At 41.3% G+C, this 24915-nt stretch overlaps 1 protein-coding gene across 4 annotated transcripts in view; it reads left to right on the top strand.

Moving 5' to 3' along the window:
* OSMR (oncostatin M receptor) overlaps nt 1-24915 on the top strand; it is a 94482-nt gene that overhangs the window by 56264 nt on the left and 13303 nt on the right. For 3 of the 4 annotated variants that reach the window (XM_007961443.3, XM_007961442.3, XM_073014785.1), the window contains 5 exons: nt 6031-6173; nt 6502-6655; nt 19728-19804; nt 21020-21242; nt 23809-23979. In XM_007961443.3, the coding sequence (XP_007959634.3) occupies nt 6031-6173; nt 6502-6655; nt 19728-19804; nt 21020-21242; nt 23809-23979 (768 nt within the window). The remainder of the gene's footprint in view (nt 1-6030; nt 6174-6501; nt 6656-19727; nt 19805-21019; nt 21243-23808; nt 23980-24915) is intronic. The other variant, XM_007961444.3, reaches the window with a different exon arrangement.

The raw sequence follows: 24915 nt of genomic DNA, 5'->3' as shown, positions 1-24915 counted from the left end.
CATTATGATCAGAGAAGATGCCTGCTATTATTTCAATTTTTAAAACTGTTTGAGACTTGTTTTATGACCTAACATATAATCTGTCCTTGAGAGTGATCAATGTGCTGAGGAGAAGAATGTGTATTCTCTCGCCGTTGTGCAAAATATTTCTGTAAATATCTATTAGGCCCATTTGTTCTATAGTGAAGATTAAATAAGATATTTCTTTGTTGATTTTCTGTCTGGAAGATCAGTCTAATGCTGAAAATGGGGTGTTAAAGTCTGCAGCTCTTGTATTAGGGTCTATCATTCTCTGTAGCTCTGATATTTCTCTGTATATCTGGCTGCTCCAGGGTTGGTTGTGTATATATTTCTAATTGTCATATCCCCTTGCTGAATTGACCCCTTTATCATTACATAATGACCTACTTTGTGTCTCCTTATAGGTTTTGTCTTGAAATCTATTTTGTCTGGCATAAGTAAAGCTACTCCTGTTTCTTTTTGGTTTCCATTGCCGTGGAATATCTTTTTCTATCCCTTTATCTTCAGTCTATACATGCCTTTATAGGTTAAGTGTGTTTCTCATAGGCAACAGATCATTGAGTCTTTTGTTTTTAAATCCATTCAGCCACTGTCTGTCTTTTGATTGGAAAGTTTAGTCCATTTACATTCAATATTATTGATAAGTAAGGTCTTACTCTGGCCATTTTTTAATTTGTTTTCTGGTTGTTTTCTGTTCTTCTCTTTCTTCTTTCTTTTCTTCATGTCTTTCTTTTAGTGCAGGTGATTTTCTCTGGTGGTATGATTTAATTTTCTGCTTTTTCCTTATTGCATATTCATTATACATTTTTTTTTTTAATTTGAGGTTACCATGAGGCTTGCAAATACTACCTTATAACTCATTATTTTAAGCTGATAACATAATACTGCTTACATTAAACAAACAGGCAAAAAGAAAACTAATAAAAACTATACCCTTTAACTTTGTCTCTCTACTTTTTAACTTTTTCTTGTTTCTATTTATATAATTTTTTTTTTTTTGGAGACGGAGTCTCACTCGCTCTGTCTCCTAGGCTGGAGTGCAGTGGTGTGATTTTGGCTCACTGCAACCTCTGCCTCCCAGGTTCAAGCAATTCTCTGCCTCAGCCTCCTGGATAGCTGGAATTGCAGGCACCTGCCACCATGCCTGGCTAATTTTTGTATTTCTAGTAGAGACGGGCTTTCACCATGTTGGCCAGGCTGGTCTTGAACTCCCAACCTCATGATCTACCCCCTTGGCCTCCCAAAGTGCTGGGATTATAGGCATGAGCCACCGCGCCTGGCCTAAGGCCCAAGGACTCTTCAGTCAGCTTGTGGTGAATGCTGCCAGGTCTGGGATTCACCTTTTAGGGCAGTGGGCTCCTCTGTGCACCAGGTCAGATCCAGAAATGCCAGCCAAGAGCCAAGGCCTGGAATCAGAGACCCCAAGAGCCCACTTGGTGCTCTACTCCCCTGTCTCCAATTGGTACCTAAGGTGCAAGACAAAATCCCTTTTACTTTTCTCAGGCGGAGGGTGTCTCTCACTGTAGGCATGATAGTGGGTCTCACCTGAAGCCAGTAAGTCTCAGAGTTTCACCCAAGGCCCATGGTATACTACCTGGGTATTGCTCCTGGTTATTCAGCACCCCAGGGCTCTTTAGTCAGCAGGTTATGGGTCCTGCTTGGATGGGGTACTTCCCTTCAAGGCAACAGGTTCTCTTCTGGCCCAGGCTGTGTCTTCAGAAATGTCATCTGAGAGAGAGGGCCTGGAGTGGGGGCCTCATGGCTCTGACTGGTGCCCTGTCCTACTTTGGATGAGCTGGTATCCGAGATGCAAGACAGAGTCCTCCTGACTCCTCCCTCTCCTCTCCTCATGTGGAAGGAAAGGGTTTCTTTTGGAGCCACGAGCTGTGCTGCCTGGGGTTGGAGCAGGGGTGGCACGAACACTCCCTTAGCCTTCCCAGCTAGTGTCTCAGTAGGTCATCTTTCCCCGAAGTCTGCTTGCTCTAAGCCTGGCTCACCATTATGATTCACCTAAGAGTTGCAGTCCTTGTTGCCTAGACTGGCTTTCTAGTTTATTTAGGGCCTCAGAGCACTTTAGCCTACAGTGGTGAGCCTTGACAGAACCACTGGCTTCTGACTGCTGGGATGGGTGATTCCTGTCTGGCTAGGGCTCATCTGAGTGCTCCCTCTGTAGGTGACATCAGCTGAGTTCAACCCAGTTTTGCTTGCTTTGCCAGTGACTGGACAGCACTGAATTCCATGCAAAATCTCTCAATCACTGAGGTCTCCCTGTCCTAAGTGCACAGAGGTTCTGTCCATGACACAGGGCTGCTGCCAGGGAATAGGGGAGGGGTGGCATCAGAGATTTAAGAATATCTTTCTTCACCTTTTCAGTGCCTCTTTCAGTGATACGATGTTGAAGCCAGGTACTGTGAGTGCCTACTTGATTTTTCAGTCTTATGAAAGTGCTTTTTTCATATAATTGTTAAATCTGGTGATCCCGCAGGTGGGACAATCGATGGAGCCTTTTCTTTAGCCATCTTAGTCTTGCTTCTGAGATACCAGTATGCCAATCTAAATAACAGAGAGGGAGACTCTAAAAGAAAATGATATTTATTCAGGAATAGGCATTGCAATGGGAATACATGTGCCATAGAAGACTATGTGTACACTCAGGAAGGTAAACAGAGACAAAGGTTTTTAAAGAAAAAATGAGAAGGATTACATAATATTTTCAGATAATTATTTTTGACTACAAGGATCAATAACAAGGGTGGTGTCACTGTAAGGTTGGATAATCCTGTTGCTGGACAGATATCCTTGTAGAAGTATTTTTTTGTGTGACGTTGTATTGACCTTTGTGCATGGTTGTGGCTTTTACAGGTTGTTTCAGGATAGTTTTGTTTTCAGGTATTGGTGTAAGAGTGCCCTTCCTGTATGACCTTACCTGGCTTCATTTTTCAGGATTTTGTTTTTTTAACATAAATGACCCCATTTTGATTCTGACAACTTTTATGTTGCAAGCTCTTGCCATAATTCTTGTCCCACACAGGGGATTCCTTAATCAGTCCAGTCACTCAGTTGTTTTTCTTCTGACAACGTGGCTAGGCTATTGGCAATGGCCCATGAGTCTGTGAAAATACAGCAAGATATGGTGAGAAAGGTGGCTGGCATGGCCATTGCCACTGCATGTAATTTGGCCTATTGGATAGAATATTCATGTCCAGTCTCTGTCAAAAGTTGGCTATCTTTTGGCCAGATGGTGGTGGCAGCCCAATGAAACCCATCTGCTTTCAGTTTGGCAGAACTGTTAGTAAATCATGCCAGACCATTGGTAGGCATATTTTTTAATCCATAGGAGGAGCCAAAACATCCTCAACAGGTTACCTGGTCATTTTTCGTTAGCTAGCCCTTTGTTCATGGAACCTACTGGTCCCGTGGGGCCTGGGTGGACATGATGTTAAATGTGCCAGTTTCATTTAATAATTGAGCTCTGTTGAGCCTGTCTAATTTGATTGGTGGAGTTTACATGAACCCAAGTAAGAATGGGCATTTCATGTTGTAGTGTCATGTGTGGTGCTCTGGCCATAAGATGCTCAGTGTCCAGAGACTAGTGCCTAGTAGCAAGCAAGGAGTTGCTGTTTAAAAGGGGTGTATCTGGGGGCTGCTTCAAGCAACTTTTGTATCCAAAATGTGAGAGGCTGGTACATCCCAGTGGTGTTTTTTTCTTTCCAGAGACTCCAATCAGCATGCGTGGAGGTTTTCGACATCTGTAATTTTATTGAGCTAACAGGGATTAAGGGTTCTAAAAGCAGTGCCTGGACCACAACTTGCTGAAGGGCTTCCAAGGCCTGTTGTTGCAAAGGACTTCATTTAAAATTGGTGGGTTTGCTGGTCACCTTGACTAAGGAGAGCAAAAGGACACTCAGGTTGGGTATATGTGGTCTCCAGTACCCAAAGAGACCTACCAGCTGCCGGGTCTCATTTTTATTAGAGGATGCCACAAGGGGCAACACTTTTGTTTGGCTATATCAGGGATTCTTCTTTGGTGTTCAGCTTAAGTGGCCTTGGCATTTAGCCTGGGATAGTCCATGGTTAGTCTCCATGCCTTGGGGAGCCTTTTGTGACCAGTCAAACTGGGCTGTTATATTGTGAGAGTGTGGTTTATAACATATATAACATATAATCCAGTTGCTGGACAGATGTCCTTATAGAAGTACTTTTTGTGTGTAAGGTTGTGTTGACTTTTGTGCATGGTTGTGGCTTTTTCAGGTTAACTCGATTAACAAGTACTGTCCTATTCTGCACTCAGTATGTATAATAGTACTACTTTTGTTGAATAAGCCATTGGAACTTGGGGAGCTTAGGTGGCAGGCAGAAGTGGATATGCCCCACTGTTATGGCTCAAATTCTTAGCTGTGTTGGGGGAACATACCCCTTCAGATGGAGGTGGCCTTCTGTGCCCCAAGCAGCCAAAATGCCAATGCGTGTGATGCACTGAGTGGTAGGAACCATAGTTACTGGTACCTGAAGTGGCCCAGTGGGCCCTGCCCACAACCAGATAAGCATCTTGGGGGTCACTATGTTTGTCCGAAAACCTCCCAATGTTGCCAGTTTAATTTTTCACCTAAAAGAACAAGGAAATATTGTCATGTGGGCTCCAGGATCCAAGAACCCCAGAAAAGTCTAAATTTTCTTCTTTTTCTCTTTTCTCTTAACAAGAGTATTAGGCCAGTGGCCTTCGGTAGGCACCTAGAGACTTTGGCCGCAACCCCAACTGCACCATTTGGGTCCGCAGTGTCCCTTTATCCAACAAACACACCAACCAGGTTGCTTGAGAGCTTACTGCTTATGTCTATGTGTGTCCTTTGGATCTTGAGTCTCCTTCTCTGTGAAAGCCTGCCTTGTACATGCTGGTTCCCTCTCAGATGTCTCAAGGACCATCAGAGAACCTCTTTTTAATTCCCTCTCAGATGCCTTCAGATTCATCTAAATACCCAGGAAGGAGCAATCACATATGTGCACTAAGCTCCCCTGTTTCCATGCTTCTTTCCTCTGCCACAGTCCATGTGCCACCTCACCCACATTCTTGGGGTGTATGTGTGGCCTGTGTCTCTCTTATCACTGCTTCTTCCTCATAAAACATCTAGCTGGTCTGATATCTCCGCCATGGGCCAGGTATGAGATAGGGTATTGCCCCTTCTACTTCACCAATGAGCCATTGTTCTGTCAAATTGAATCCTGCTTGCTGTGCCAGTTTTGTGAAGCAGGTGCTCTCTGTACACTGGTTGTCAACTGTCCGAATCCAGTTTGACAGAATACACTCATACACAACAAGTTACATGAAGTGGACTTATTACCATCAGATGGGCAGCAAGGGACAACACAAGCCTGGGATGTATTGCTGCTGGTCCACGAGGTTGCAGAGAGCTGCCCAGGGCAAACAGAATCTTATCTCTGAGTTCTTCACTTGTACCATAGCTGAGAGACCTCAGAAGCATCCATCCTGGATTTTATATCCTGACAACACATGACTCGCTGCACTAAAGTGTTAAAGGACATCCTGTTTCTAGGGAGGACTGGAACAGAGCCTGAGCTGTTCTGGCCAGTCCCCCTCTCATCTAAAGATGTTGCATTCCTAGCACATTCTACATATTTTGGATTATATCCTTGACATTGTTAATGTTATTTTGGTTAGACTCTGAGTTCTGTTACAATTCTCCCCTCTGGGCCACCTTCTCCAAGTTTTGACTCCCCTTCCCAATTTGCCTACTTGTGTTTAATTTTAAGAGTCCTGAAGTAGTTTATTTCTGTATTTTGTTCAATGTGTGTAGTAGAATCGCTGAGAGAGAAAGGCTGTAGTTGGTTCATTCTAGCTTGTCTGTAAGTTCTTGTTTGTCATGTTCTCAAAAGTGAACAAAAAAATGCTTGTTGAACAAATGAATGAAGAAATAAACTATTACCAATGTCTTTTTGGATCTATGCTTGAATTTTTTTCTTTGTTTCTTTTTCTTTTTCTTTTTTTGACAGTTTATTTAATGAATCCTTTTAGTGTCAACTTTGAAAATGTAAATGCCACAAACGCCATCATGACCTGGAAGGTGCACTCCATGAGGAATAATTTCACATATTTGTGTCAGATTGAACTCCATGGTGAAGGAAAAATGATGCAAGTAAGAACCCTGCTTAATTTTCTACTTTCAAAAATTCCTTTTTGTCCTGAACAGAGACACTGATGAATAAAATCACTTTAAACTCTTATTTCTATGTAGGTTCAAATGGTGTGGGTCATCTGTTTGAAAAGGTCCATGAAATTAATCGTAGACTTTTATGGTTAGGAAATGGGCCTTGGAGATTTTTTTTCCCCTCAAAGAAGAACCGATCCTGACCTCCAGGTCAGGATTTGCTGTGTCCTGGTTTGCCTTTGTAATTGGGATATACTCACCGATGCTTCTGTCTTGTTCTTTTCTCCTTTTTCCTTTCTTCTTTTTTTTGATCAAGCAGTACGATGTTTCTATCAACGTGAACGGTGAGTACTTCTTAAGTGAACTGGAACCTGCCACAGAGTATATGGCCCGAGTACGCTGTGCTGATGCCAGCCACTTCTGGAAATGGAGTGAATGGAGTGGTCAGAACTTCACCACACTTGAAGCTGGTATGTTCAGGCCCCTGGCATTTAACCCAAAAAGCGGGTCTTAGGAGTTAGGCTGGTTTCCCTGAGAGATTTTGGTTATACCAAAAACTAAGAAAAAAGTATTTAAACATAGGTGGAGAAGCATTTTAAAAATTAGATTAGATGCCTAATGAGAAGTGAGTGGGAAGCCATCCACCTCGGACAGTTGACAATAGTATTGTTTATACTGCCCATCTTCTCTCTTACCTTTCATTTTTCCAAATGGTTTCTAAACCTTCACAGTAGATCTGGAGCTATATAAATTAATATACACTTTTAATTCAGGACTGGGAACAAATGGAAGTGTTAATGACAAGGAAAGCATTGGTCTCATCCTAAACAACTTCAGGCCACATTTAAAATTTAATGACATTTGGAACCTTAATGGTTATTTGTGAGTCGTTTGTCCCGGTGATGGCACACCATGTGCCCTCTCCAGCATGCTCTGTGGCAGGGTTTCCTCAGTATTGATTGCAAAATTTTTCTGCTAAATAACTATGTCTCAGAACTCAAATGGGCCTCAGGAGATTCAGTGGCCCAATCCTGCTTCCATCTCCCACCAACTCAATGTCATAAAAGATAACTGTTGCCCATTTTACAGATGAGGCGACTTGTACTCATAACTGAAGAGATTTGCCCCGATTGCAGAGTTACTGAACGGTACAGACATCATAATAATCATAGGAGTTGGCCGGGTGTGGTGGCTCACACTTGTAATCCCAGCACTTTGGGAGGCCGTGGAGGGCGGATCACGTACGTAGTCAGGAGTTCAAGACCAGCCTGACCAACATGGTGAAACCCCATCTCTACTAAAAATACAAAAATTAGTGAGACGTGATGGCACGCGCCTCTAATCCCAGCTACTCAGGAGGCTGAGGCAGGAGATCGCTTGAACCTGGGAGGCAGAGGTTGCAGTGAGCCGAGATCGTGCCACTGCACTACAGCCTGGGCGATAGAGCAAGACTCCATCTCAAAAAAAAAAAAAAAAAAAAAAAAAAAAAATCATAGGAGTTAACATTTACTGTGAGCCATACACAGCTCGAAGGACCCTCTGTGCTCCTGTCTTTTCATCCTGATGACATGCAGTAGGTGCTCTTATTATCCTCATTTTGTGCCGGAGGATATCAGTGCACAGAAAGATTAAGTAATTTAACTGGCCCAGCCAGGCACTGACTGAGCTGCGACTCATGTCCAGGCAGCCTGACGCCAGAGCTCCACCCTTACCCAGAGCTCAGTTCTGTGTGTTCTCTCTCGGTGTTATTACAACCTCCAGATCTTGTTGATTCAAGTCCTGGCTATTTTACTGCCAAAGGAAGGATTATACATATGTATTTTATTATTATTCTTATTTGTGTATGGCAGCTGGTAGAACTTTTTCTGTTTCATTCTGGGAGGACCATTTTAAAGCAGTAACTCTAATTTGGGGGTGGTGGGTGCAGCTAATCAGAATCCACACATGAGGATGGTCATTAGTCAAGTTCTGCAGGCCTCCCCATTTCCCTGGTGGTGCCTGCCCATCCTCAAGCCCATTGAGACTCCAGTAGTTTTTCCTAGGGGTACAGGGTCCTCAATAATCTTTGTTCTGAAAGGCCCTGTTCCTGAGAGGAATGTTGTATTTTCCTCAGTGTGTTTTAGAAAAGAATTTTTATTATTTTGCTTTATGTTTTCTGTTTTTTTTTAAAATTTATTCCAACATAACTAAAATTATGTAAAAAGGGAAGATGGCACAAGAATAGAGTTTCTTTTAGATTACAGTAATAATCCAGCATCTTGAAAACACTTAACGTTGCTTTTGATGATGACAAGAAAATGATATGAATCTACTGAAGGTGAACGTATAGGAATTTTTTATTATTTCTGATCGCGCTTTGCTTAATGCTGGAAAACTCACATGTTTATATGTATTATAATCATGCGTAAGTATAATAGTGAGCAGACATTGAGTTAAATGATATGATAGTACAAACGATGTTGTTTATAAAATATAGTGCTATTAACTGTATTGTAGCACTTTTTTGTTATAAATAGTAATTTACAAGCCAGCTGAAGATTTTGCATTGAGCTTAGATATTGTCCCTGAGTATTTCAATAAAGTTTTAAATTTAATATTGGCTTCTCCAATGGCTTATTTAGCTAATTGAAATCTGCTTTAATAAATTTAAAAACATACGGTCACCTTTTAACTTAAGCATAAAGTGTTGAGTCAGCAACTAAAATAAAAAACTTAAATGTCAGTTATTAGGCAAAAAAGACTAAATTTTTATAAGATGGAGAGATACATTTTTATGTTATGTTCCAAAACAGTTCTTCTTTCAAAGACATGTTCTGAATCAGATAAAAAATTACTTGTCCTCTCACAAGCCAAAAACTAAAAAAAATAGAAAATCTATTTTTTAATATTTGAAACACCTTAGTTTTGTTAAATTTTGTTAATTTCATGACAGTTGCTATTTAACACTTTCACACTTAGCAGCCAAATTTTTTTAAACCATTTTAGTATGCAGAAATCATATTTAAGAAATAGAAGTTGGAGGTTCTAGCCAGAGGAATCAGGCAAGAGAAACACATCCCAAAAGGAAAAGAAGTCAAACTGTCTCTCTTTGCTGATGATATGATACCTAGAAAACCCTACATTAAGAGTGGACACAGGGAGAACGCAGATGCTGGGCTGAAGGGTCAGGAAGCTGCACACCCTGCACAGGGCTACAAAGCACCCATGCTCGTTCTTGACTCCCCAGGAACTCCTGAGGAAGGGGCTGAACAGGCAGCCTGCCCCTACCGTGGACCTTTGGAATCCAGGCAGCAGGAAACTCCACAACCCTCATAGACAATTGGGCTGGCAGGAAGAGCTTCTTAGAGAGGTAGTAGGAATAGAGCTGCATCCTGGGCAGAGCCCAGAGGGTTTGGTGCAGAAATGTCTGCAGTCGAGCATGGCCAGGGACACAAATCCCCCAAGCCGTGCCGTGCTCCTCTAGGAGACTTTGGCCATAGGGTGACCATGAGACCTAGACAGAGGAGAAGGGTCTTACCCATGAGATGGGACCAGTCCAATCTGAGTGGTCCCCTGTCTGCTGGCCTCTCCTGAGGCTCCAGCCTGGCCATGCTAGCTGGAGTTTCAGCCTCAGATGCCCAACCAGGGTGCTTCCTCGGGGACCATATCATAGCTGCTTTGCTGGCTGATGGCACTTGACCATTGGAGAGCTCCAGCAGAGCAACCCCTACTGACATGCATCAGCCCGCCTGCAGCCTCCCCTGACCACAGCCTCCCCAACACCACCTTGCCAGCATGCATTTGTCCATGGCCACCCACCACCACTTTGCCAGTGCACACGTGTGGGTGGACCTTGCCTCTTCTCCAATGGCTCGTGTGTGCACATATCCCACTGCTGCTGCTGGCATAAGTGCAACGTGTGGCCCTGCCTCCCCCTGGTGCTGCCATTTCTGGTGTGAAAGAGTGCATGGACACCAGCAACCCCACCCCCACTCATGCTGACACTGCCACCAGTGTGAATGTGTGCACGGCCCCACACCCCCCCGCCAACACCATCACTGGCACAAATGCATACACAGACACCACCAACTCTGCCCCCACCTCTGTGCTGCCACTGTGGCTGCTGCAAACCAGCACACAGACAACCACAGCCCTGCCTTCCCAGTGCCAGCACAACTGTCGGTGTGAATGCATGCATGGATGCTGGCAACTCTACCCACCCCTACACTACCACTGCTGCCTGTGCAGACTCATGCACAAAGACTGGTAGCCTCCTGCCCCCATGACTGCCAGCACCAGTGCGAGCACTGTCCCTGGCACTTCTGCCCCTGCCTGCATCCCACCACCAGGGCAACTGCATGCAGGAACCCTGCAGCCCTACTCTCAGAGGTACCCTACCCCAGCTGATGCACATACAACCCACTGCACTACCCTGGCTGCTGGCACATGTGGATGAGCATGGATCCTGCTGCCATTACCCTGATGAAGTGCTTTGGCCTGCACCATTCACCGGAGTTTTGTGGCCAGCAGACTGAGAATACTTCAGTCCCTCTAGTGCAGCAGGTTCCTAGCCTTGAGGGGTGAGAGAACAAAGATGGGGGCCTGATACCAGTCCTGCAGAGTTAGAGCATGCAGACCAGGAGTGCTAAGCTGAGCCTTGACCCCTTAAAATCTTCCACATGGGAGCCCAGTCAACTGAACCCACCTTGTACCAAAATCAGATGTCCCCCAAGGACATCAAAGAACATAAAACATAAAACAAAACAAAAACCCATCTAAAGGACAGCAACTTCAAAGATTAAAGGAGCATCCGCCCACACAGATGAGAAAGAAACAATGCAAGAACTCTGGCAACTCAAAAAGCCAGAGTATCTTCTTACCTCCAAAGACCATACTAGCATCCTAGCAATGGTTCTTAACCTGTTCAAAATGACAGAATTAGAATTCAGAATATGCGTAGAAACAAAGATCATCAACATCCAAGAGAAAGTCAAAACCCAATCCAAGGAATCTAAGGAATACAACAAAATGATACAGGAGATAAAAGACAAAATGGCCATTTAAAGAAATAATCAAACTGATCTGATAGAGCTGAATCCTTCATTTTAAGAATTTCATAATACAAATGCAAGCTGAGGAAAGAGTCTCAGCTCAAAGACCAGTTCTTCAATAAAATTCAGCCAGACAAAAATAAAGGAAAAACAATGAAGAAAAATTATTATGTAAAAAGAACAAATCAACCACTCATTGGTGTTCTTGAAAGAGAGGGAGAGAAGGCAAGCAACTTGGAAAACATATTTGAGGATATTATTCACAAAAATTTCCCCAGCCTCACTGGGGAGGACAACATTCAAATTCAGGAAATGCAGAGAACCCCTGTGAGATACTATACAAGGTGACCATCCCAAAGACACCATATCTCCAAGACATAGTCATCAGATTCTTCAAGGTTGAAATGAAAGAAAAAATGTTAAAGGCAGCTAGGGAGACAGGGCAGGTCACCCACAAGGGAAACCCCATCAAGCTAACAGTGGACCTTTCATGAGAAATGCTATAAGCCACAAGAGACTGGAGGCCTATATTGAGCATTCTTAAAAGAAATTCCAACCAAGAAATTCATATCTAGCCAAACTAAGCTTCATAAGTGAATGAGAAATAAGATCTTTTTCAGAAAAGCAAATGCTAAGGGAATTCACTGCCATCAGAGCTGCCTTAGAAGAGATCCTTAAGGAAGTGCTAAATATGAAAAAGGAAGTTCATTACCAACCACCACAAAAACAGACTTAAGTAATAGACCATTGACAGTATAAAGCAACCACACAATCAAATCTGCATAATAACCAGCTAACAAGACAATGACAGGATCAAATTCACACATACCAGTATTAAACTTGAATGTACACAGGTTGCATGCCCCAATTAAAAGGCAATGAGTGGCAAGTTGGAGAAAGAAGCAAGATCCAACTGTATGCTGTCCACAGGAGATGTATATCACATGCAGTGACACCAATAGGCTAAAAAGTAAAGGGATGCAGAAAAATGTACCAACCAAACAAAACAGAAAAAAGCAAGGGTTGCTATTCCAGTTTCTATCCAAATATATCAATAATGATCAGAAAAGACAAAAAAGGGCATTACATAATGGTAAAGAGTTCAATTCAACAAGAAGACTTAACTATCCTAAGTATATATGCACCTAACACAGGAGCACCCAGATTCATAAAGTAAGTTCTTAGAGACCTACAAAGAGACTTAGATAACCACATAATAATAGTGGGAGACTTCAACATTTTGCTGACAGTATTACATGGATTATCAAGGCAGAAAACTAACAAAGATGTTAAGGACCTCAACTTCACACTTGACCAAATGGGCTTATAGAACTCTGCACCCCAATACAAATATACATTATTCTCATCTGCACATGGCATATACTCTAAAACTGAACACACAATTAGACATAAAACAATTCTCGGCAAATTCAAAAAACCTGAAATAATACCAAACACACTCTCAGGCAACAGCAGAATAAAAACAGAAACAAGTACTAAGAAAATCACTCAAAACCACCCGATTACATGGAAATTAAACAACCTGCTCCTGAATGACTTTTGGGTAAACAATGAAATTAAGGCAGAAATTAAGAAATTCTTTGAAACTAATGAGAAGAAAGATAACAATATACCAGGATCTCTGAGACACAGCAAAGCCATGTTAAGAGTAAAGTTTCAGTCGGGTGCAGTGGCTCATGCCTGTAATCCCAGCACTTTGGGAGGCCAAGGTGGGCAGATCACAAGGTCAGGAGTTTGAGACCAGCTTGGCCAGTATGGTGAAACCCCATCTCTACTGAAAACTACAAAAATTAGCCAGACGTGGTGGCACATGCCTGTAGTCCCAGCTACTTGGGAGGCTGAGGCAGGAGAATTGCTGGAACCCAGGAGGTGGAGGTTGCAGTGAGCCAAGATTGCATCACTACACTCCAGTCTGGGCAACAAAGATCTCAAATTAACAATCCAACATCACACCTTGAAGAACTAGAGAAACAAGAGCAAACCAACACCAAATCTATCAGAAGACAAGAAATAACCAAAATTAGGGCTGAGCTGAAGGAAATTGAGATGCAAAAAACTATACAAAAGATCAATGATCCAGGAGTTATTAAAAAGAATAGATTTCATAGATCACGACCTAGACTAATACAGAATAAAGAGAGAAGATCCAAATAAACACAATCAGAAATATCAAAGAGGACGTTACCACTTGACCCCATAGAAATACAAAAACTCTCAGAGATTACTATGAACACCTTTTTGGACACAAACTAGAAAACATACAGCCTGGAAACATACAGCCTCTCAAGATTGAACCAGGAAGAAATTGAATCCCTAGACAGACCAATAATGAGATCTGAAATTGAATCAGTAACAAAAAGCCTAGGAACCAGAAAAAGCCCAGGACCACATGCATTCATAGCTGAATTCTATCAGAGGTATAAAGAGCTGGTACCATTCCTACAGAAACTATTCCAAAAAAATCTGAGGAGGGGGGACTCCTCCCTAACTCATTCTATGAGGCCAGCATCATTCTGACACCAAAACCTGGTAGAGACACAACAAAAAGAGAAAACTTCAGGTCAATATCCTTGATGAACACAGATGCAAAAATCCTCAGCAAAATACTAGCAATCCAGATCCAGCAGCACATCAAAAAGCTAATCCACCTCAATCAAGTAGGCTTTATCCCTGGAATTCGAGGTTGTGTCAGCATACACAAATCACTAAATGTGATTCGTCACATAAACCGAACTAAAAACAAAAGCCACACAATCATCTCAATATATGCAGAAAAAGCTTTTGATAAAATTCAACATCCATTCATGTTAAAAGCTCCAACAAACTAGGTGTTGAAGGAACATACCTCAAAATAAGAACCATCTATGATAAATCCACAGCCAACATCATACTAAATGGGCAGAAGCTGGAAGCATTCCCTTTGAGAACTGGAATAAGACAAGGATGCCCACTTTCACCACTCCTATTCAATATAATACTGGAAGTCCTAGCCAGAGCAATCAGGCAAGAGAAAGAAATAAAAGGCATCCAAATAGAAGAAGAGGAAGTCAGAAGTCAAAATATCTCTGTTTGCAGGTGATATGATTGTATATCTAGAAAACCCCCTCGTCTCTGCATAAAAGCTCCTAGATCTGATTGAAAAAAAAAACTTCAGCAAAGTTTCAGGATACAAGATCAATGTATAAAAATCAGTAGTATTTCTATACACCGATAAGATTCAAGCTGAGACCCAAGTCAAGAACGCAATCCCACTTCCAATACTCACATACACAAAAACACCTAGTAATACATTTAACCAAGGAGGTGAAGGATCTTTACAAGGAGAACTAGAAAACACTGCTGAAAGAAATAATAGATGACAGAAAGAAATAGAAAAATATTCCATGCTCACAGATTGGAAGAATCAATATCATTAAAATGACCAGACTCCCCAAAGAAATCTACTGATTCAATGCTATTTCTATGAAACCATATCAATGTTATTTTTCACAGAAATAGAAAAAAACTATTCAAAACTTGATATGGAAACAAAAAAGAGCCTGTATAGCCAAAGCATTTCTAAGCAAAAAGGACAAAGCAATAGGCAGCACATTACCCAACTTCAAACTATACTACAAGATTACAGTAACCAAAACATCATGGTACCTGTACAAAAACAGTCACATAGACCAATCCAGCAGAATAGAGAACCCAGAAACAAAACTACACACCTACAGCCATCTGATCTACAAAGTCAACAAAAATAATCAATGGGGAAAGGACTCCTAATTCAATAGATGATGCTGGGATAGCTGGCTAGCTATATATAGAAGAATGAAACTAGACCTCTGCCTTTCACTATGTACAAAAAATTAACTTGAGATGAATGCAGATTTAAATGTCAGACCTCAAACTATAGGAATCCTAGAAGAAAACCTAGGAAACACCATTCTGGACATTGGCCTTGGGAAATAATTTATGACTAAGTCTTCAAAAGAAATTGCAACAAAAACAAAAATTGACATGTGGGACTTAATTAAACTAAAGAGCTACTGAACCACAAAAGAAGCTATCAAGAGAGTAAGCAATAACCTACAGAATGTGAGAAATTATTTGTAAATTATGCATCTAACAAACATCTAATTTCTAGAATCTATAAGGAACTTAATTCAACAAGCAAAAAGCAAACAACCCCATTAAAAAGAGGGCATAAGGGCTGGGTGCGGTCCCCAGCACTTCAGGAGACTGAGGTGGGTGGATCACGAGGTTAGGAGATCGAGACCATCCTGGCTAACACGGAGAAACCCCGTCTCTACAAAAAATTAGCTGGGCGTGGTGGCGGGCGCCTGTAGTCCCAGCTACTTGGGAGGTTGAGGCAGGAAAATGGCGTGAACCTGGGAGGCGGTGCTTGCAGTGAGCGGAGATCGCACCACTGCACTCCAGCCTGGGTGACAGAGCGAGACTCTATCTAAAAATTAAAAAAAAGTGGAGAAAAGACATGAATGGAGAGTTCTGAAGACATACGAGCAGCCAAAAAAAAAAAAAAAAAAAAAAAACCATGAAAAAATGCTCAACATCACCAATCATCAGAAAAAGGCAAATTAAAATCACAATGAGACAATATCTTACACCAATCAGAAAGGCTATTTTTAAAAATCTTTGCACGTTGTTACTGTTTTTATTCTTTAACAACCCCAGGTAGCTTCTGTAGCAGTCAGCACCACTGCCCTGCTAGACCTTCTCTAAGTATTAATAGCCAATGTTCTTACAAGAAAGTTTTTACACAAAAGGAGGTGATATACAAAAAAGGGGAAGCTTAAGCTACTGTATGCATTTGCTTGCAATGTGTCATCTCACAGAACTCATCCCTGTAGCCCCATCAGGGCAGGAGCCTTCTTCACGTGTCTTCATAATATTTCTTAAGGGAGGCCGCTTTCCACAGTGCTTCAGCTCTCAAATGCAAGTGGAACCTGACATAATAAAACTCTGTTTTCATTTCAACCATGCTACAGGGAATATATTCCATGTGTATTAATAGGTTGTAACAGTTTTCTAGGGCTTTAATAACACAGTACCACAGACGGAAGAACTTTAACAAGAGAAATGTAGTGTCTCATAATTATGGAGGTTAGAAATCTGACATCAAGTTGTTGGCTGAAGTTGTTTCTCAGAGGCCACTTTCTTTGGCTGATAGATGGTCATCTTCTATGTCTGTGCTCACAAGTATTCTCTTGAGCTTCTCTGTGCACCTATTGCCTTTTCTAATGAGGATACCAGTCAAAATGACTATTATTAAAAAGTCAAAAAGCAACAGATGCTGGGGAAGCTGCAGGGAAAAGGGAACACTTATACACTGTTGGTGGGAATATAAATTAGTTCAACCTTCGTAAAAAGCAGTTTGGAGATTTCTCAAAACAGAGCTACTGTTCCACTCAAAAATCCCATTACTGGGTATATATCCAAAAGAAAATAAATCATTCTACCAACACGCATATGCTCATCACAGCACTACTCACCATAGCAAAGACATGGCATCTACCTAGGTGCCCATCAATGGTGGATTGGATAAATAAAATATGGTACATATACACCATGTAATACTACACAGCCATAAAAAAATAATGAAATAATGTTCCTCCCAGCAACATGGATGTAGCTGGAGGCCTTTATCCTAAGTGAATTAATGCAGGAACAGAAAACGAAGTACTGCATGTTCTCACTTTTAAGTGGGAACTAAATATTGGGTATTCATGAAAATAAAGATAGAAACAATAGACACTGGGGACTGGGAAGTAAGGGAGGGGGCAAGGGTTGAAAAACTAACTGTTGAGTTCTGTGCCCACTATTTGGGTGATGGGATCATTCATATTCCAAACCTCAGCATTGCACAATATATCCATGTAACAAACATGCACATGTACTCCCTGACTCTAAAATAAAACTTTAAATTATAAAAAGTTTCTAGGAAGTTTTTAAAAAGTATTTTAAAGGAAAGTAAAATGTAATAGGGAGGGATATGATTCACTGAAGTTTGATTATTAACTACTGAATAATGAAGTATTGACTGTGGTTTCACATGAATGAGTTATATGGAAATATGCTAAATTACTTTCAAGAACATAATAGCATGCACAAAGAAGTCTGGAAGTTAAAGTAGCACTCAGGTGATGGATTTTGAAGTTATGTTTTGATAACCAAACTCTAATTTAATGAAATCACAATTTCTCAAAACTTTGACAGCACTGGGATATATATTGAAATGTAGTAAACCCTATCAATGATTGTAGACTGGCAAACATTTAGTAAATACTGATTTGCACCTTCCAAAAAGGATGTTTTTCTCTGATTAAAATCAAATTTGTGATTTGGCAAACTGAGAGTTGAAAGAAAAGTTGGAAGAGTTGGAAGAAAAATAATTCATATAAAGTTAAGGAACCTACTAATAAGTAATTTGGATTTTATATCATTACTCTAAAATGGAATCTGGACTATTAAACCATTAGATTTTAAACTAACAACTCTGTACCACATCTTATATTTAAATTGATTTTTGTTATCACAAGAGTTTTTTAGGTTTGTAGCCATTGCTATTAACTCTCTTAATTAGATACTTGAATTTAATTCAATTATTTTTATTAGGGGCTATGCTAAAATATTCAAGCTATCTTTAAGAATTAAAGGGAAGTTTCAAAGTAAACATTAAAAATAAAAGTCATAGGAGACATGCTATAGTTGTATTTTCAAATTCAGAAAGCTGAAGCAGCACATTCACAAAATGTGATTGAGTAGAGAGATGAAGATGTTTTTTAAGTCTGGATTTAAAAATGATATATGCTGTTAGGGCTCAGTTGCAGAATGACATCAATACCTGTGAGTCCCTTTCTTGTTTGTCTCCATGGATGTGCTATCATTGGGTCATCTATATCTTCAGCAGTTAAAGCCTGATATTTCTTGTGGCTTGTGAATGTTTTAAATTTTCTTTTGACTACTTTTTGTTGTACTATTCTTGTGAATGTCATACCATGACAAAATTGTATCAGTAGAAAATTTGATTCTGTGTGGAATACAGAGTATTATATAAATCCAGCAAAACAATTTACAAACTAAAAGATGTACTCATCTTAATAGGACTTTCATAATATTTTTATCAATGATTAAAATAATGATTAAAATGTGTTCCTTTTTTAAGATTTTAAAATAAATTGCACTGATTTCATTATTTTTCCATTGTTGAGTTGTTTTTTAAAGAGAATTTTGTTGAACTTGTCATGCAAGCTGAGTCTTCAATTGACCGTCCATTTTCTAAAGGTGAATAGTGGAATGACCAGACCCTAACTACCTTGAGTTCAAATCTTGGCTTCACTTTTACTTTCACCTGAGTGATTTAAGAAATTAACTTACTTTCTCTGGGTCTTAGTTTCCTTATCTGGAGAATGGGGTAAATAATCATACTTGCACCATAGAAGTGTTATGAGGATTAAATGAGTTAATATATGCAAAACATTTGGAACCTGGCTGGCATCTAGTAGCCCCTCTGTAAATATTAGCTATAATTATGTGTAAAAGAGATCCCCTAAATGGTTTTATACATAGGTACCCAGAGTTGCCTTGGATTTAAAGACCTTTTCTCATGATAAGTTGATTGAGCAAATGCGGATTTAGATGCAAAATCAATCAGTCAATCCGTTTACAAAGATTTCTGAGTGAGGGATGGAGACAAGAAAAGATTGGGACATTGAAGCAGATTGTTTTCTGAGTTCCTTTGAAGTTTGGTTTTTATTCAAACAGTTTGTAGAAGTTTCACAAAGTGCCAGGCCCTGAGGCACATGCTGGAGTTTCAAAGCCCTTGGCCCCAGGGATCCTATGGTTTATTGACAGAGAGACAAGGAAGCACATTGTTCTAAAACAGCATGGTGAGAGCCACGATAGAAGAAATGCTGGGTGCTGCAGGTGCCTCAAGTGTCCACAGCAAGCAGGTGACCCAGCCACAGGCAGGGTGCTGGGAGGAGGAGTGGAATGAGGCCTTCCCAGTGGAGGGAGACCAGCATTCCAGTGAGCGGACCAGCCGTGGGTATCATGAACGTGAGAAAGAACGCTTCCTGCCCCTAGCGGGCTCCCCATCAGTGTGTCTCTGTCCATCACAAATGAGGCAAGTAAGTAGCAAAGGTCTGCTGCCTAGAAAGTCAGAAAAGGGGAAATTTACCTAACTCATCTGGAATTGGTCTAATGGATGAATTATTCCAAAATTCTGTGGTAGTTCTATGGCTTGATGTTTATAAAGGCCTTCAGAGGCAGCTGACCTTTTTATAAAGCCCTGTACTATGTGCACCTAGTGAGGAGTGAGCAGTGTGGCTGTGGACCAGTGGGTAGAAGTCACAGAGAGCAAAAAGGGGAGAGGCAAGCCTCAGGTTAGACAGGTAATTGTCATGTCCTTGACCAACCTAGAAAAAGGTTGAGCGTATTGCGTTACATACATATTATGACCCAAGGGCTTTTCTTTGGTTAATTTCAGCTCCGTCAGAGGCCCCTGATGTCTGGAGAAGTGTGAACTCAGAGCCAGGAAATCATACTGTGACCTTATTCTGGAAGGTAAGATGTGCAGATTCCAAAAGCGTGATTGTTTCCAAAAGCCACATTTGTGGAAACAAATGTGTCTTCCTCTGGAGAGCTGTTGATTGGTCCAGTGTCCCAACTGGGAGGGATCTTCGCATTCATCCAATAGAATTTCTTACCTAGTAGAGGAATCCACTCCACCCCTTTGACAGCTCATGCAACCGACAGCCAGTTCTGATTGGTAGAACCTTCTCCGCAACTTGAACTCAGGCCAGCCCTGACTTTTGCAGGGCCCAGGGCAAAGATGTAAGTAAACAACGACATATGATAGTTAAAAGTTACACATATTTAAACATTCATACTATTTATGTTTTAAAATTATAAATCAAGCTTAAAAATTGTAATATAAAATAAATTTTATCCTTCTATCTTGCCTAATACACCTTCATGACAACCTGAAAGGCCAGGTTTGTATTCTGAACTCTGTGATGCGTCAATTTCACACCGAAACATGGTGATGCTGGGAGAGTTGACTCTGGTCTCAACCTACCCCGCTTTTTTTTTTCACCTTTAGTTTGGCACACTCTGCAAGAATCTGTGTGCACAGACATGTGGGCATGCCAGTCTGCATGTCTGGGTTCTGTCCACACCCCAAGCAGATAGCCACTCCCAGCCCACTCTCAGGTCTGGTGGTACACATGCCAGGGGAGAGGAGGCCTGAGGAACAGACCCCGAAAGTGGGCTTGAGACTGTGTGAGCAAGAATTTCTCTGCAAACTGAGCCTTCCAGAGGACTCTGGGTATGGAGAGCAGCTCATCCCTGTACAGCTGCATGGGGACAATACAGCTGGAGGTGGAATGAGGCCAGTACCCAGGCTCCTCCTGCAGGGTCCCAGGGTGGTGCTGTTTGTTCTCATTGCTTTTCTGCCCTTGACTACCCCTCACATTCTTTTTTCCACCAGGTTAAAGAGTCTATTCCTTGTGATTCTGATCTGAGCCCTCTTCTCAGGACACATAATGCTCTTGAGGCCTTTGTCTCCAAATGATCCTCTTCTCTACTCACCTTCAGTTAGATTTGAATGTCTGATTTCAGACTTGGTTGAGAGAGTTATTTTCTCTATTAAGCTGTTTGAATTTTCTGGTGGGTGTGCGTATATAAAGGAGTTGAGGGACAGAAAAGACGAAAAAGGAGTTGTACAAATTCCTTTCAATTAAAATCCATTTTAAAATGTTTATCAATATTTTTTTTCAGCCATTATCAAAACTGCATGCCAATGGAAAGATCCTGTTCTATAATGTAGTTGTAGAAAACCTAGACAAACCGTCCAGGTCAGAGCTCCGTTCCATTCCGGCACCAGCCAACAGCACAAAACTAATCCTCGACAGGTGTTCCTACCAAATCTGCATCACAGCCAACAACAGTGTGGGCGCTTCTCCTGCTTCTATAATAGTCATCTCTGCGGACCCTGAAAACAGTGAGTTTGTTTTGCATTTTGTTTTGTTTTTATTCTCTAGGAAAATGTTGATGACGTTATTAAGTAGTGATGGATACATTGAGAAAACAGTAACTTGGGAAGACAAAATGTCTAGTCACCAAATAGCCATTTACTTTTGGGCCAGGTGTGTCAACATGTTTCAGTGGGACAGTCCCCTCAGTGTGGGGAGACTTCAGCCATGGCTCAGGATATTTCTGTCCAGGGGATTCTTCAACATACTTGGGAAATTATCTGAAGTTTATTCAAGTAAATGCAACCCCAACCACAGTTACCACTGAAAGTTGGAGTTACTATTTATGATCTTTGTGGCTTGTGAAATAGGAATTGCATTTACTATTTTGTAAAAAGTGTTGTCAGTCTTTGCACCTGGAAAGAGCCCATGAATATTTCCAGAGATCATCAGAACTGGCATCAACTTCCACCAGGGGCTCTGCCAACTTTGTAGAATAAAAGATAATAACTGGCTAATCTCTTGCCTATGAAAGAGCAAACAAGGTGGAATGCCCTTGCCCTACATGCCAAATCAATAGTGATATTAATTTCCTTCTTAGAGAGCCATAAAAAGAGTCAACCCCACAGTTACACACTATGAGATGATACACACATGGGCACACATAATGCAGTTGGGCAGTGGCATGCTAGGATCATTCATGAACCTTGCAATAATTATCACCCTTTGGTTCCTGCTATTAAAAGTTCCAGACCCTGCTTATGATGTTATGGTAGGTTCTATGATATTTATTTATTCAAGTTCAGCTTAAATTTGGGTTAAGTGAGTTGGATTAGAGGATGTTGTTGTTTTGTTTTTATGTTTTCAAAAGAACTATCCAGTATGTATCACATGAGGAAAATAAATTATATTGTGCCATAGAAGAAAAACTCTAGGAGTTGGTTTAGGAGTTGTTTAGTGTAACCTCTGTTTTCTGAAGAACTATATTAGAGAAAGAAGTTATATTCTGACTTCATTAGGATCCGAACAGGAAAAGGGGGCATTTCATTCAGCCTTGGGGAGCTGGTACTGGCCTCTCCTGAGGAAGGCAGAGACCAGTTCAAAGCAACACTGCTGAGAGCAATTATATCTTTTGGGGTCTCCTACCATACCCTTCATCCCCATGCCCTGCCTTCAGATGCCTAGACCTTCTGGTGTGAGGCTCCAGCTAGTTATCCTTAAGTGCTCCTTGTTTCTACATCACCAGCATGTATAAAGTCACTCATGTACTATGAGAAAATCAATAAGGTTAAGCTAATTCACACTAGGGTGCGAATGACTGACAAAAAGATTCCCCTAGTCTTTGATCTCCCTCTATCTCTCAAAACATATTTTCAATTTAAAGAAGCAACTTTCTAAGAGTTTCAACCCTGGGTTTGGAGTTAAATTTTACTAAGTATTAATAAGTCAAGTGAAAAATGTCAAGCCTTAATATGTGTGGGGCATTTATCTGCTTGATGGAGGAAAGCAGGGAAGCCATGTGGATGGGATCTATAAAGCCCTCATGGGCTTTAACCTTATACCTAGAGCTACACATTCCTTTGGGTGCCCCCAGCTGGATGATATTTTGATGCCCTATAAGAGTGAATCAGTGGTTTTCGCACCACTATTCAGTTGTAATTAGGATTGCCAGACAAAATACAGGAGGCCCAGCTAAATGTGAATTACAGACAGACAATAAACCAGTTCTTAGTGTAAGTCTGTGGGAAGAGGAGAAATTGTCATGCCTCAAGGATAAGGTATATCCCTGTTGGAACTCAGTAGAACTGGTAGTCCCCTGAGGACATGTTACCCTTTTTCCAGTTGTCAGACATCAGGAAACCTACTTTAACATATAAAATCTATTGAGATGGCAGCATTAGTCATAAACTGTGTGCATATCCTTATATAACCCAACTTTTTATATACCTGAATATTTTCTTCTTTTTTGTCTTCTACTCAATTCCTACCCGTAACACATCTCAGAAGCAGTATTTAGTTTAGGAGCAACTGATATTACTGTGGGAGAATTAACCTGCATTAGTTATTCATTCAACAGGTAATTTTTGAAGCAGATCCAGTACCCAATACCAGATTCTAGATCAAGGATCAACAAATTTTGTGGTAAAGGGGCAGATGGCAAACATTTTTGCAGGTCATATAGTCTCCATTACATATTTTATTATATGCCTTCTTTTTTGGTTTATTTGTATTTTTACAACTCTTAAAATGTCTTAGAACCATTCTTAGCTCAAGGGTCATATGAAAACAACCCTCAGAGGCTGGAATCATCCTGGTGGTAGTTTGCTGGCCCCTGTCCTAGGTGCTGAAGTCTGGTTGGACTTCAGAAGGCCAACATGATGGGCATCTGAAGGGCAGGTGTGAATGTTTGCCGGGAAGTAAGAGGCAGGAACTCACCCATGAAAACATCCCCCACCCAAGCACCTGTAACTATTGAAGTGGAGGTCTGTTACCAACTAGATACCGTGCATGTATGTATCTACTTTCTACCTTACATACTTAAAACAATTTACAGTTAATTAAGTCTGGAGCATTGCTCTATTTGTTTATATACAGAAGAGGTTGAGGAAGAAAGAATTGCAGGCACAGAGGGTGGATTCTCTCTGTCTTGGAAACCCCAGCCTGGAGATGTTATAGGCTATGTTGTGGACTGGTGTGACCATCCCCAGGATGTGCTCCAGTGGAAGAATGTAGGTCCCAATACCACAAGCACAGTCATTAGCACAGGTAAGAAGAACCTTCCATATCATCGCATTGCTATATTCACCTTGAAGCAAGTTCAAGTGGGATTTCTGGACTACTTCACAGACTTTGACTGTGCTCAGCTAATAATTTTGAAACGACAAATCCAGCATGGGTGTTAGGAGTTCAGATGTTACAAGAATATGTTCTAAAACTCAACCTTTAAATCTCCTTTTGCAGAGAATATCTGCACATGAGATGGGAATTGATTTTCATGATTTTCATAAACTTGTTTTCTCTAAATTAGTGCATAGTCTCAAATGGCAGAGGGACGTTGTAACTGTTGTCCAGAGAGCTTTTACAAAAGCAGAGATTTGCGGCCGGGCGCGGTGGCGCAAGCCTGTAATCCCAGCACTTTGGGAGGCCGAGACGGGCGGATCACGAGGTCAGGAGATCGAGACCATCCTGGCTAACTAACACGGTGAAACCCCGTCTCTACTAAAAAAATACAAAAAACTAGCCGGGCGAGGTGGCGGCGCCTGTAGTCCCAGCTACTCGGGAGGCTGAGGCAGGAGAATGGCGTGAACCCGGGGGGCGGAGCTTGCAGTGAGCCGAGATCGCGCCACTGCACTCCAGCCTGGGTGACAGAGCGAGACTCCGTCTCCAAAAAAAAAAAAAAAAAAAAAAAAAAAGCAGAGATTTGCATGGGTTTGGAAGATGTTTAGACATATAGTTGATGAGAATCGATCATCAATCTTCAGTTTCAATAGAACATGTAGAACTTGTTCTCTTACCTCCCACATTGGATTTGTAATGTGAAGATTTGCTAGTTTAGCAGACACAAGAGTGCCCATTTGTGTGGCTTGAGCTGGAGGGATGGGTGGCGCCATCTGCTGGGCTCATGGAAAGGTGTGGGAAATGTCCCTGTTCAGAGGATGATCAAGGCTTCGCCAATTTCAGTGGTGTGGTGGGTTCTGGAAG

Source organism: Chlorocebus sabaeus, chromosome 4 (genome assembly GCF_047675955.1).
Source record: "Chlorocebus sabaeus isolate Y175 chromosome 4, mChlSab1.0.hap1, whole genome shotgun sequence".
In the NCBI taxonomy this organism is placed as follows: Eukaryota; Metazoa; Chordata; class Mammalia; order Primates; family Cercopithecidae; genus Chlorocebus; species Chlorocebus sabaeus.
The sequence above is the reverse complement of the archived record's forward strand: the minus strand, read 5'-3'. Positions and strand labels throughout refer to the sequence as shown.